General features: G+C 48.4%; 1 protein-coding gene across 2 annotated transcripts in view; it reads right to left on the bottom strand.

Annotated features, from left to right (window-relative positions):
* The window catches only part of GLI2 (GLI family zinc finger 2), a 143,959-nt gene that overhangs the window by 63,893 nt on the left and 66,140 nt on the right, over window positions 1-13,926 (bottom strand). For both annotated transcript variants that reach the window (XM_010568662.1, XM_010568653.1), the window contains exon 2: window positions 2,972-3,077. In XM_010568662.1, the coding sequence (XP_010566964.1) occupies window positions 2,972-3,077 (106 nt within the window). The remainder of the gene's footprint in view (window positions 1-2,971; window positions 3,078-13,926) is intronic.

The following is a 13,926-nucleotide window of genomic DNA, read 5'->3' as shown; positions in this document are numbered from 1 at the left end:
GGAAACAAACCTTTGACATAATGCAGCAGGCAGATAATAAGACCCCATAGTTAGCAACAAATGAGACTACACTTAATTTGCTGTGCAATGTTCATGTAATTAGATAAATTTGGTACCGGCAAGACAGCAGACAGCTAAAATATGGGCTTGATGAATTGGGGGCTCTCCGTCAGGCACCAATCACATTAATCATAAAGCCAAAACTCAGTGACACAATTTTTCTTCCAAACATATCCCATAATTTTCTAGAGTGAAAGTATGCACATGCATTCTTTTTGAGTTGTTTACTTTAAACAGAAGGATGGATTTCTGCACCATCAGGATAAAGTACAATTTTCTAGAGGCTCGACTGTGCCCACAGAGTCCACCCAACCTATTGAACAAGAACCACACAACCAGTAAGTATGTTCTAGCCCAGCTCCACCACAATGTTCTGGATGATTTCACACTGGACGTCTGCAAGCGAGGAGGGTGAGCACTATGTTATGACCTCCAGAGCGGAGACTGGAGGAGAGAAGAGGAAGAAAAAAGAGAATCAGAACAAAAACTAGAGGAGGAAAGGGCAGGAGATGAGGGAGGTTAAGATGTTTGCAGATAAAATTAAAGGAGAAAAATTGTTGAGACACTAACTCCACAGCTGGTGCGAATTTTCCCATTGTGGTTGTATCGTAGTTCAGGGCACTTGGAAAAGAGCCAAACAGAAATGACATTCCCTTGACCCTAAAAAACTCCCAGAGCCGAGAAGCAGTTGGCTGCTCAGCTTTGGTGCTTCACCAGCCCCAGAGGCACCCTTCAGTGCAATGCCCAGGTAGTTTCAAAGAACATTGTGTTTCCTCTTCTAAGACCAGCAACCAAGTTTTCTCTCCAGTGCCTCACAAGTCGTTTTTGTGAGAGGTGCTGCTGGGAAGGTGAAGGATCCCAAAGAAGAAGGGCAATAGGTGTTTGCCAACAACTCTACCCAAATACTAAGCAGGACACTCTTGTCCACTGACAGACAAACGTGGTCACAGGGAAGACAATGGATTATTAATATCGGCTCAGATGAACTGAAACCTGATCTGCCACCACCGTACACTTGGCCAGGATTAATCAATTGGACAAGCCCAATATGATAAAATACTGGCTCCCGTCACTGGGAGTTATGATTCACAGGTACATAACACCAGCTGGTGAGCTCTCGGTGGTGTTTGGAGAAGACCCTGCTTCATGACCCCACCGAAGAAACTGCTGCGGAGCCCCAGGGCAGATGCAGTACACCCAATCCTTGCCGCGAGGAGTAAAGGGGAGCACTGAGCGGGGTGCACAAATAACCTGTGCCAAACATCTGAGCATCTGCCATCCTCCCTTCTAACCACTGTTTTGAATATTGCCCCTTTCAGAAGTCAGTATGTGCTTTATTAGCCAGAGCTCTGGCTTATTAACTATCTCCCAGAATATTTTTTTATTAATCTGTCTTTCTTTTTTCTACAATTTTTGCATGTACTTGCACGCAAGAGCAAAACTACTTCATTCAGCCCCTCTCAGCCCCCCACAATTCCCATGTTAGCAATCTGCTCTGTCTTTCCCCTTTGCACGCAGCATGGAAGGAGCTGCTCTGCCCCTTTAAACATCCAGTCAAACTGACTGCCAGCCAAAAAGACAAGGACTTGTCTTCTGGTAGGATCCAGGGGAATGCCCTATCATTTTTTTCCCCCAGCATTTTGGAAGCGGAATAAAGCCCTGGTAGCTGTGGGACTCCACAGATCTTCTGGCTGCTGCTGTCTGTGTTACTTGCCTCCTGGGGACTGTTCCCCCACTCGCACCTTTCCAGAAAAAGCACAGCTCTACAAACAGCCCCTGCAAAGCCGGGTGAGCACTGACCCTGGCCGGACAGCAATGGGGTTCCCAGGGGTCAAATGAGAGTTTTTTAAGTGATGAGCCCTATTTGTTCTTCCATTGCTCTTCTTGCAAAATGTTTCCATCCCTTACGGGTTCCCCTACACCAAGTGCCCTGAGACCTGTTCCTCAGCTGATGGTTGAGACCTGCGTTACAGATGTGAGCTGAGAGATTTCAGGGCTGCCGTGGGACCACAAACCCCATCAGGCTGCTCCTCACCTCCCATGGGGATGGTGCATTTCAGGGACCAGGAGAAACCCTTCTGGCCGCAGTCACTACAGCCTCTGCTCACATCCCTGCTGGCTCCTTTTCCCCTGCCCTGATCAAAGCTTACAGGACATGAGCACAGATCTCTCTATAAACGGGTCTTCCAAGGCATCAAGGACTACTGAGCTGTCATGTCCTGGATAAGGAGACTAAACACGATCCCCCCTTTTGGGACACAACCCCTGACCGGCGCCTATGCTCGCTGCCCATCAGCTGCCCCGAGGAGGGGCGGCTCTCGTGAGGAGGTCACCGCCGAAACCCAGGGTCCTGCCCCTCCAGAGCAGACACGGACACCCGCGTGAGGACCTGCCTCTTTACCACATTTTAGAAAACGCCGCCCAGCCTGTCCAGGCTGTCGTCCGGTGAAATCAAACCGAATCACAGCATTCCCGGCAGCCATTCGCCGCCATCTGAGCGACTGGCGGGCAGGGAGGAAGGGAACGCAAGGTCTCCCTACGGAGGGAGCAGCGCTGGGTCTTCGCCAAGATGGTGCCAGAAATGACCCAGGCACGGCGGGATGTGAGAAACAACGCGGGCGCAAAAACGCAAATCGAGCCTGTCCCTGGGACCTCAGCCCGATAACGACACAGAAGCCCTGTACTCCCATCCTGCTCCCATACGGCACTTCTATAGGTTTAACAGAGCTGTAGAGCATTCCTGCCAGGCAGGTCAGTATTGTCACTGGATGGGGACAGTGGGGTGGAGGGTAGCCAGCGGGGCCAGCCTGCCAAGAGGGCAGCGAGTCCCCGGGACTTTAGCAGCGGGATTCAGCATACCGCGGGCGGCCGACATTTTAGCAAGGCACGGGAGCGAAGGTGCAAGACTTACCCGTGGATAGCGTGGATAGAGTGAGGTTCGTAATGGTATCGTCCTTCCTGGTGGCGCATGTCAATTGGCAAAGGAGCGTGGAAGGCCGGAAAAATGTGCTGCGGCACTGTTGAGGGGAATAGAAGAAGAAAAAAAAAGGGACTTCAAAAACTTTTCCTTTCCTTTTAAAACAATTTCAAAGGCACTAAATCTCCATGAATTTCAGAGCAAGAGCAGCGCAAGACAAGGGGTCTTCATGATATCAGCGCTATCATACACCAGAGAAGTGGAATGAATAAATAATCAAAGTCATGCGGAGAAATCCTACATCTTCGACATAAAAGATCTCCAACAGGGTTTTTGACAAAGACAAGCAGCTAAGCGCTCTTTGAACTTGAGGAGATTATAGGAAGCACCAAGGAAAACTAGACTTGCAACGCAAATCAGACTCAACAGAGCCTGGCGGGATCCAGACCTGCGTCGTCCCTCATGCCTAGAGTGGGAGCAAACACCTCTCCTGAAGGTCTGTACACACAGCTTGGAAATATTTACCTAAAAATGTAACAGCAAGAGCAGCGCTAATGCAGACGGTCTAGGCAGTCAGAAGAGGCTCAAAAGTGCCTACTGCCAGGTTCTGAGAGAAGAGACCAAATTGCTCTCACTTGTAATCACTTGAGGCCCTATTTTTTATTCATTTGAGAAGCTTGTTTCATCTTTGATGGAAAGATAAAGTGGTCTCAAAAGGCAGAGAACACCTACATTGACTTATTAAATCTACAGGTTTTAATATTTATTATTGACCCAAAAGTTAACAGCGAGAATATTTGAGTGAGTCGAGCCGATGGAAAATTCATCAGATTATTTCTCCACGCCACCCCCAACAATGCTGCCTGTCCGCCTGGGCCTTTCCTGCTAAAATTACAGAAGCTAAAGAAATACAATTAGCAGAGCCTTGATAACGATACTGTACAATCACCCTTTGACAGGGCTCATCGCATCTGTAATGACGCCACTTTCTAGTTTTGTACCAGCGATCGGCTTAAAGTTAAAAGGCTGGTCTTGCTCTGCCTTTGCAAACAGTCAGAAGTTCTTCATTAAAGATTATTTAATATTGTCATAGGTCTTCCCGTTCCCTCTGTGGCTTCTTGGCCTTTCCGTCTAACTGGAGACTAAAAGCAAAACAAAACCAACCTCCTAAGTGAGCGTTTCAAAACCCAGTCTGCGCTCAGTATTTCACTGTGACTTGCCTCCGCGACAGGTAGCATCTCTCTGTAGGTGGGAAGCACCATCCAAAACCAAAGTGTCAAGGCTTGGGTCAAGTCTCTCGCTGATGCTCAGCAAACGCCAAACTCTTTTTCTATGAAAGACTTAAAATTCAGCCTTTCGCATCTGTGACTCCAGCTGCAACAGAGCTACGCCGACTCCGTCCGGCAGGGCTGTGCTCCTTTCAGGTCCATCGCGCAAAGCCTGCGTGAAATCCCCGTATACGTCTTTCCCGGCATATCAGCAAGAGGATCTGAGGCTCCTACTCCCATTGCAACGTACAATCCCCAAGCACAGCGCGGCACAGGCGCGTCAGCCGGGCTGCCGGGAGAGGTGAGAGACTACACAAAAACAACCCTCCTGCCAACTCTGCTGAAAGGCGTTAAGCTAAGGTAGTCGGGGTGGAAAGTATTTAAGGCTCCGCAGCAGACTTGCTCTCCGTGCTCCAGCAAAGGGCTGGCACCGCACACTACCTGATACACTGGGAGCATTTTTGCAGCTCGCCTAATGTCAGGACACAGTAGGGTAACTGTTAACTGCCTTCCCCCCTTCTGCTCCCCTCCCCTCCTCTCCCAAAAGCAGCTCAGGGAGAGAATAAACTTGCGTCCTTTAGGATTTGCTTTGGCAGGAGGAAGATTCACCCTTTAACCGTCCTGGGTACGGACAATTTGTTACATAGGGACACTTGTAAGGAGCCTTCATTTTAAGAGGCAGCTAGTGTTTTTCCAGGTCAGAAATGCAGCAGAGTTCAGCCGTCACATCCCAGCCCCTGCTCACGCAGCACCATACGGCCTCTGGTCTCCCCAAACCACGTTCAGCCCAAACCGTTGCAGGGCTAGCAGACACCTTAAAGCTGCTGTCCTCCTCCCTGGGGACACTGCTGTCCCCTGGCCACAGCTACGGCCCCAACCCACAGCTGCTGTGGGGACCAGAGGGACTGGGGCAAGGAGTTTTTACATCATCACATACCAAGCACGGTCACGAAATCCACTGTCCCTGCACAGACATCCTGATGCCAGACAACACAAACATCTCCTCCAGCCTGGGCCGCTGTGCTCACCCCGTATTTATACCATTCAAATAAACCCAAAGGAACAGGGACTCTTCTGCGGTCCTGGGACCAACCTACGCAGCCCACCTGGTGGTATTCCTATAGGTGAAGTTTTGCAAACTCCCAAGCCAGGGTGGCTGATCTGCCTGTAGGGCAGGTCCAGGGCTGGATTAACCCCAGTCTGCAGGGAAGCGTGAGTCCACGTGGGCTGAAACTGCATTACCCATTGCGGTAGTGTTTTAAAAATACGGAAAGTCATATCCTAATCCTTGGGCCCTTTCCCTGAACCAGTTTAATTCACTAATAATGATGAAACCATTAAGAGCGGGTCAATCTGAATCTCTTAAAACCCAGCCAGTTATGTTCTATTTTGTAACTGTGCATTTCTGAATGATTGATTGCTGAGGTAATATTGGAAATTTCTGTGCTAAAAGAGTCTTTCCCTGTCACTCAAGAGAGCTGGGAAAAAGAAAACATGGGGTGTTTGCTGCCTGGCCTCCTTTCCTAGCTATCTGTTGGTATAAAAATGACATCTGAAGAGAAATTCTCCCTCTTCACACCTCTGATTATTAATGGGAGAAAAATTTCCACGAACTTCCTCCCTCCCGCTGGCACCGTTGGTTTGTTTTCAGCATTTCAACCTATTTTGACCATGGGAGGGTCAGCAATGCGTCTGCCTTGGGCGCCTGTTTCACTCTGCCACTCTTATTTCTAACCCTGCCACATGCTCTGCTTCGCTGCCGCCAAGGGCGAGGGGCAGGGTTGTTTTCGGGGATGTCCTTTTGCAACGTCCCACTTCAGGGCTTCGCCTCTGCTCCCCTGCCCGGGAACACCAGCCAAGCCTATGGGCTCCAGTGGCTGGTGCTGTTCCTTTTTATTCTCTTCCAGGTGCTTGGTCAGAAATAATGAATGGTTTTATAGGCAATCAACTACCAATTCATAAACGTCAGCCCAGCTCTGCTTCTTGTTCCCACCCCTCCCGAAGAGGACGGCGAGCTGGCAGCAGGACAGCAACACACGCCGTTAACAAAGATGGATGTTTTACACATACGAGTTAAAAAGACAATTATATTCAATTACTTCAAGTAAGTCACGGTGATGTATTCCTGAATAGCCACGGGAAGGGCAATATGATGATTAGGGCAATGAATTTGCCAACTTTAATCTAATCAAGGCAATCTTTTGTTTAGCATTATCTGCTTTGCAGTGGCAGAGGATTTACCAAACCCAAGCAATCTTTGCAGATTTAACCCCAAACCTGCCCAATTAGCGCTAATGATGACTATTTTACACAGAGAGAGGAAGGTCTTAGCAGGAGGCCTGGGGAAAGCTTTCCCCCTGGAAAAAGTTGGGCCATGCCAAGCCATGCGGCACGATACGCTGCGGCACGAAGTGGCACTTCCAAAAGTCCCCTAGCACTGGAACAACAGATAAACATTTTCTCTGGCTCCTGCAGAAGGAAGAGAAAAACAAAGACCAAATCAAAGCAGCACCCAAGGGGCAGGGCCGACAGAAAACAGGGTGTTTCGTACAGAAGTAACACGGCTCTTCGTCGAGCCCGTGGCACGCAGCTCCCGGGGTGAAGCTCGGCGGCAGAGCAGCAAGGCGCAGCCGGGAGGCCCCACCTTCCACCCAGCCGCTGCTCGCGCAGGAATGCGTCTGCTCCACCACGCCGTTTGATAAGGGGAAAGACGCTGCTACCTGTCCCCACTTGTCGGAGCTGATTTTCTGGCCAAGGTTTATGAGCAAGACACGGACCTCCCACTGCTGTATTCTCATCCTTGTCTATTCAAAGGCCAGCCAACCCTCTGGCTTCAAAGAGAAAAGATATGAAGCAGAAACGCAGGTTTAAAGGGGATGTCCCTTTGCCGAAAATCCCAGGAATCAGGGAGGGAGGCATCAGAAACAGGCATTTTTTGAGGATGATGCAGGCTTTTGATTATCTCCACAGATAAACCTGTGCTTCAAGAGAAACACAGACTGCATGTACGGGTTTGCATAGCAAGCAAGGGAGTCATTTTGACATCACTGGCAGCAGCACCTCTTTTTGAGCCCAAAAAGGAGAATTAGGAAGGGTCAAATAAGCTTTTTCTATTCCAAATACTTCAGCCTACACACGTGATCACTAAAAAAAAAAAGCAGCAGAAGAAAAGAAATCAGACCTCATGCCACTAAATCGGGTTTCATTTGCAGTTCGCTTTGACAAAAACACTTCAGAAAGCCCTTGGGAAAGCATTTAAAGGATGTCTTCTGTTCCCACTTGCAACTGGGGTGCTGCAGCAGGACTGGCTGGGGAGACACCCCGAGAAGCCCCACATACACCCTCTGTACCATCCGACATGCGCTGGGCTCCCACTGCATTATCTAAAGCACATGTGAGCTGCGCGGGCCACCAGGTAGGCTAAAAAAATGCAGTTTTCCTATGGATGTCCAACAGTCTTCTGTGGGAACAAGCAGTTCAGGCTGTGAGTGGGCTCCTTTGTCATCAGGAATAGAGCATAAACATTTTGCAATCAACAGGGAAAGTAATTTGTTGAGGAAAAAAAGTAAAAGATTGCTGTCTGGATAATTCAGTACCTGCAGTGCTTTTCTCAACAAGTTTGCAAAAACACCCATAAAAAATTAACATTTTATAAAAGAGGAAAAACAAATACTGACTTCTTGAGATCTCTTTTGGCTTGTTTTCCTAAGGTTTTAGTGATGCATGGAACACAGCTTTCATAAAGGGATCACAAGCTACCTTGCAAAGACTAACAGAGCTTCACCTCTCCTTTGGAAGAGAAGATAACACATGCATTTGAAACATAGCTTTTTTTTTTTTCCTGAAGAGGGGCTGAAACAGGGTAATGTAAAATAACTTGCCCAAGACTACACAGTCAAACAAGAGCAGGTTCCCCAGCAAACCTCAACCACAGCAGGCAGAAACTGCAACTTTATCTCTAAAAGGCTTCAGACCCCGGGCGTATTGGATTGATTTGGATTAGTGGGAGAAAAACTTCTCCAGACAACAGCTCATGCACTCTTGTCACCGCGGTATCATTAGTAGCTGTGCACAAGCAGCTGACACAGAAAAAAAATGGGAAGGGGATGTCCCAGAAGACGCTGGTGAGTGTCCATGAGTGCTGTTGCAGCAGCAGCACTCTGCTGTCACGGGCCACATCCCTGTTACTGGGGGTGGTGGGACGCTGCTTGGTGCGACACGGCAGCTTGCAACAGCTTCTGGGTTTTTTCTTTCCCAGGTCCAGCTGCTTTGAAAAGGATAATAGGAAAATAACTGCTGTCTGCACTAGATGCTACATGGAAACCTCTAAGACATGAGAGGAGGCATTCGCTAGTTTTCCACATCTCTAGAGCAAAGACCCTTCTCACTGCCCACATTTTCTGCCGGATGTCCAAATCTCACTCTCTTCTCAGGGACAAGGTTAAAGATACAACAACCATGAAGTGTCCTTCACTCAGTCATCACCCAGAGAAGCCCAAAGCATGAAGTGAGAAATAAATTGTAGGTGGCAATTGTTTCCTTGTTATGGTTTTTAAAGTCCCAGTTTTACTCATCCACAGCGTACATTTTAAAGGGTCGCATTTTGGCATGCGACAGCTGTGGCAGCAAACATCAGGTTTGTTTTGAAACGGCAAAGAGGGGCTCGTGCTTTGCTCCCCAGACTTCCTGCAGTGATTTTCCTCATGTCAGAGCTCCCCTGGTCTCGGTGGGCTTCAGAGCATCGCTGGACGGCCTTGGCGTGTGAGCAGGGGAGGTAAACCGGGCCCCGGGCGACCGAGTGTGTGTGTGGCTACTTGACTCCCTTTGATAGTCCCTCCTAGGCGTTTCAGTGTTCTATTTGGATGGCCGTCCCTCCGGCAAAGTGCTGCAGGGCTGTAGGTGTCGGCAAGGGAGATGTTTTTGTGTTTGTGTGACGTCCCCAGCATAATGATCTCGCTGTTTAAGTGAGTTGAGCGAATGAATGAGCACAAGAAAAACATCTTTGCTGAAAGCGCAGCCAAAGTTAATGCACCATTAATAATGGCCCGGGTGAATTATTGGAAGAGATAATAGGCCTGGGGTCAGGGAAGGTCTGAGACAAAGAACGGGGAAAATTGGGTCACAGAAACATGACAGAGCAGATCACGCTGATGCGCCTGTGGGATTCTCCTTGGATGAAGTCATGTACCACCACACAGAATATTAAGGGCTTTGCAGGGAAAGCCATTCCCAGAACCACTGCTTGGATCGATACGGGGAGGAGGGGGAGCAGACACACAAGACTATGGTAGCTGCCTCTTAGCCCCTCACGAGCCCCCGTTTGAGGGCTTTGCTTTAATGCTGTTTGGATACTTTGCAAAATACACCAACTGCACGCCTACCTCAACAAGGAATAATTATGTGGTTGCTAAATACACCAATCTGCATTTTTTCTAAGCAGAGAGAAGTGTCTGGGGGCGTATCTGCCTTCCCCGAACAGCAGCGCCGTGCGTTTCACCAAAAGCCATCTCAGGTGCTTCAGCAGCTCCACTTTTCTGTCTCCAAAATCACAGCAGACCAGCCATGGAACCGCAACCTCATCTCCCGCCCCACCAGCTGCCTGGCTTCACGACACTAAATTACCGACTAACCTTGCTTTGTCAGAATTTCCCTTCTTTAAAATGGAGATAATAATACCTCCCTACCTCGGAGGTTTGGTTAATGTTTATACAGCACTTTAAAAATGATGTGGTAATTAAGTGCTCAGTATTATTATATCAACGTGTGTAATGATTCCAGCAGACAGCACTATAAACAGGGCTGCACCATGCGTGCTTTTCTTTTGTTTGGCTTGTTAGCATTTGGTTTGGTTTTCATACGGCATACTTCAATTATTATTGGTTAATTATTATGTTGTTATATTACCTGCTCAGTGGCTTTGACAAAAATAAGAGAGGAACTACACAGGTAAAATAATAGCAAGTATTCATCCTGGCCTGTTACAAACACTATAGCAAGGATAAATGTGAGGCAGGCTCCCACCAGCTCACCTCCAGGAGACCCCTCTCCCACTCCGAGCATTACGGGCCATTTTGAAACACATCCAGCCAGCTGTTTCCATCCAGAGGGATGCAGAACCAGTTTTCTCTTCTTCTAACATACCTAATGAAGAAAGATGGTAGTAGCCTGATTTACAAAACTACTCTTCTCGGGCAATGCGTGTCAGGATGCTGGAGAAGGCAACGTGCTTAGTTTAACAGTGGGTTGGGTACAGCAAGCCAAGCTTCCCATTCAGGTAAGCACTGAAGAGCACACAACTAACTTCTGTTGGACAAACAGCTCAGGTAATCATAAATACCTTGTAGGAGTGTTGGAAGGAAAAGGGGCCTTGCCGAGGTGCAGATACATGAAAAGTAAACAAGAAATAATAAAAAAGACGTTGCCCTTCAGCTATAAAACCACCAAAAAAGCCTCGAAACAAGCATTATTGTGCTGACACCTCGAAGCACCTGCAGGACAGAGTCAGCGTGACTTCATGCTTGAAGAAACTGAGGTGCAGTGAGGAGCAGAGGACACCACCAAGAAGGCTTGCCCCTCCGCCTGCCTCTTCTCCAGCAGTACTGCTGGAGCCCCCCCCGCACCCCACCACCACGGAAATACTGGGGAGCTGTTTGCTTCCCTGCCAGCCGGCAGCGAGACCACACAGCTCCCTGCAGGGACACGGACTTTGGATGTCCATGTGGATGCGGTACTTACTTTATGCAGAATAAAGCCCATTCCTGGGGCTACCTGCATAATAAAAACTGTTATAAAGGCCACAAGACGCAGCAAACATCTCCGTCTGACACTGCAAATGCAAGTCTGCCCCTCTCCAGCGTCCCAGAGAAAATCTGCTTGGGAGCCATCACAACAACCATCCATCCTCTTGGGGACAGCCCAGAGGAGTTTATCCTCTTACAAAGTTTATTCTACTGCTTCAGCTCAGGTGGAAGAACAAAGAAAAAGTCTTTTGAAGATGCTGAGGGCTGCCATTACACAGCCCCCACCTAGGACACAGGCACTGCCGGCACACGGCAGGTGGAAAAGTGGTCCTGGTGGCCACGCAGCCAGGGAACACGATTCAGCCCGGCCACTGTTTTTGCATTTGGGCAGCGCTGCTGAGCCGCAGGCTGTGTCCAAAAGCGGGGCAGGCAGGCAGGCGTCTGCAGAGCGAGCTGACACTTGCAGCTGGGAAGGGGCGAGATTAGATCAGCGAGCTCCCCCCGCGGCCCTGTGGCCAACTCGAGGCAAGACGGAAGGAATTTGCCCATAAATTTCCTCCCCACCCCAAGAAGGAGGCGGCACGCTTAAATGAACTCAGGCCCTAATGGAAGTAGGATATTGTTGTTCATCTCAACGTCTAACCCATCCTGAAGCTCCTGGCAGCTCTGCTCAGCTCGTTCCTGTGCACCGCCTGACCTTTGTTAAGGGCATTAAACCTGTCAGTCTTTTCCTCGGCAAAAGAGCTGGAACAATTACAGTGAAGCTAAAAATGGCCTTTCCCTCTACATGGAAAATTTAGATTAAAAATGTAAGAGTTCATTGACATTTTCTACAAGAATGCAGAATTGTCATTAGGAAAGCAAACCCTGAAATACCTGAGTTGCTACCTACCATCTCCAAAACGCTGCATGAGGGTCTGCCTCAGCCACTAAAGGCTGGGGACAGCTGTCCCAGTAGGGATCGCCCAGCTGCTGCCAGCAGGGACATGAGGACACCAGGAGACCCTGCAACATGCCCCCATGCAGTAGCTGGCTTTGCAGCATGCTTCAGGTGTGACCAAAAATGGGGCACTTTGCTTCTTGGTGAGAAAACAGGAATTTTCTGAAGCCTGCGGACAACCTTCATGGAAAGTTCAGGCTTTGCTGTTGTAAAATAGGTTGTACCCGACACTTTCCAAAACTTCAAAATGGTGTTGGGAAGATGAACGTATTTACCTCTATAGAAGTATTTTCAGACATTCAGGTAGGCATCTGTGAATAAAGGCGATGCATTATTTATTATTCTACAAGAATTCCTGGGGTCTTCAGGTTACTGAAATGTGGTAGCCTTAAGGGGCAAGTCATTATTTTTTTACACCTCTGGGAAGGGTAAATAACATGAAAGCAGAGCTCTCCTGCAGCCAGGGGGAACCCCACGAGCACGAGGAAGTCCTGCAGCAGGGTGCCCAAACACCAAAGCTCAGATGGCTTTCCAAAGAGCAATAATTAGAAAAGTCTCTTGATCAGCCTTGCTGCTACCAGCCATCATCTTCAGTCCTAAATAGCCTGAATTGGGGGAAGGTTTAAGGCAGAACAGTTTTCTGTCAGAAAACATTTTCCAGGAACCAGCAGCTGCTGTCAAAAGCGGCACAGAAGAGATCAAGATGGTTTATGATCTATTATATTTTAGACTACAAGAAGAACGTGGAAGTGATGAACTTGAAATGCCTTGACTTTATTACAACAATATCTGCCAGCTTGGGAAGTTTCTGAAAGAGATTGCTGAGAATTTCTGCTTCCTGGGAAATTAAGAAGAAAATAAAATTGCCTTTTTCTGCTAAGTAAGCGTTGAATTCTTCTTTGGGACACAATGAAATCTGAAGCGTCAGCAGCGTCATGGCGGCCCGTTCCACTCACACGCCACCACTGGAGAAGTTGCCCAGGTTTCGGCCTCTGAGCTGCACTGCACAGGGTTGCTGTCAAGGGCCCTCTGCTTCAACCAGAAACATCCCGGGCTCATCGCTAGACGCTATGCAGGCACGGTGAGCCACCGAGGCTGGCACGGAGATGGACAACAGGCTGCGGATCCCATCTGGGACGTGCCAGCCTGCCCCACCACACATGGTCAGGAGTTTCTACCTCCACGCCGAGGATTTCCAGAGCAAGCCTTTCCCACCAGCGCTGACTTTTTATTAGATGGACGAGGAGCTGTGGCTACCAAATGGCAGAAAACAAACCCAAAAGGCCTAATGCAGCTTATTAATTCCACAGGTCTTTAGCTGCAAATGTTGAGAGTCTTGAAAATCACTTAATTGCCAGGCTGGCAGGCCAAGATGTATTTTGAGGATGCTGCCAATCTGACAGTTATTAACAAACAAAGAGGCCACAAGCCCTGACTGCACCGAGATCCTTGTTACTTCTACTCATGTGCCGCCTCCCAACAGGAAGTACTTAATAAGAATAATAATATCCCGAAAGGCCAACCTACGGCAGTGCAATTAAAAAGCTTTTCTGTCTCACTTTGAGGGGGGAAAAAAAAATGAGGGGGAAATTAAAATCAGACAGGAAATTCCACTAGAACAAGCTGGCTTATGTCCTAATAACACAGGATTGTGCCAACTCCTCCAGAAAGCAGAGGAGGGAAAGAAAAAAAAAGAAAAAAAAAAAGAAAAGAAAAGAAGAAAAAGAGAAAAGCAGCCCTCTAGACTGACTCAGATCTGAGGCTACATTGTGGTTCGGCTGTGGCTGCAATTCTAAAGGGAGAAAGGCAGCACAAGCTAATAAAAGGCAGTTTGCTTTTGGAGCAAGTTGCTGTTATATAATGTAACTCTTGTATGAAAGCGCGGCCACTGCCGCTTTGTCAAGAAAAGACACAGCCCGATAAGCTCGAAGGGCCAGATGGATCTTGGGGCTTGTTCTCCCAACAGCTGCTGCCAGAGAATGGAAAGAAGAAAAAGAACAC

The sequence above is a fragment of the Haliaeetus leucocephalus genome, unplaced genomic scaffold, assembly GCF_000737465.1.
Source record: "Haliaeetus leucocephalus isolate CR32 unplaced genomic scaffold, Haliaeetus_leucocephalus-4.0 Scaffold1, whole genome shotgun sequence".
Classification (NCBI taxonomy): Eukaryota; Metazoa; Chordata; class Aves; order Accipitriformes; family Accipitridae; genus Haliaeetus; species Haliaeetus leucocephalus.
The sequence above is the reverse complement of the archived record's forward strand: the minus strand, read 5'-3'. Positions and strand labels throughout refer to the sequence as shown.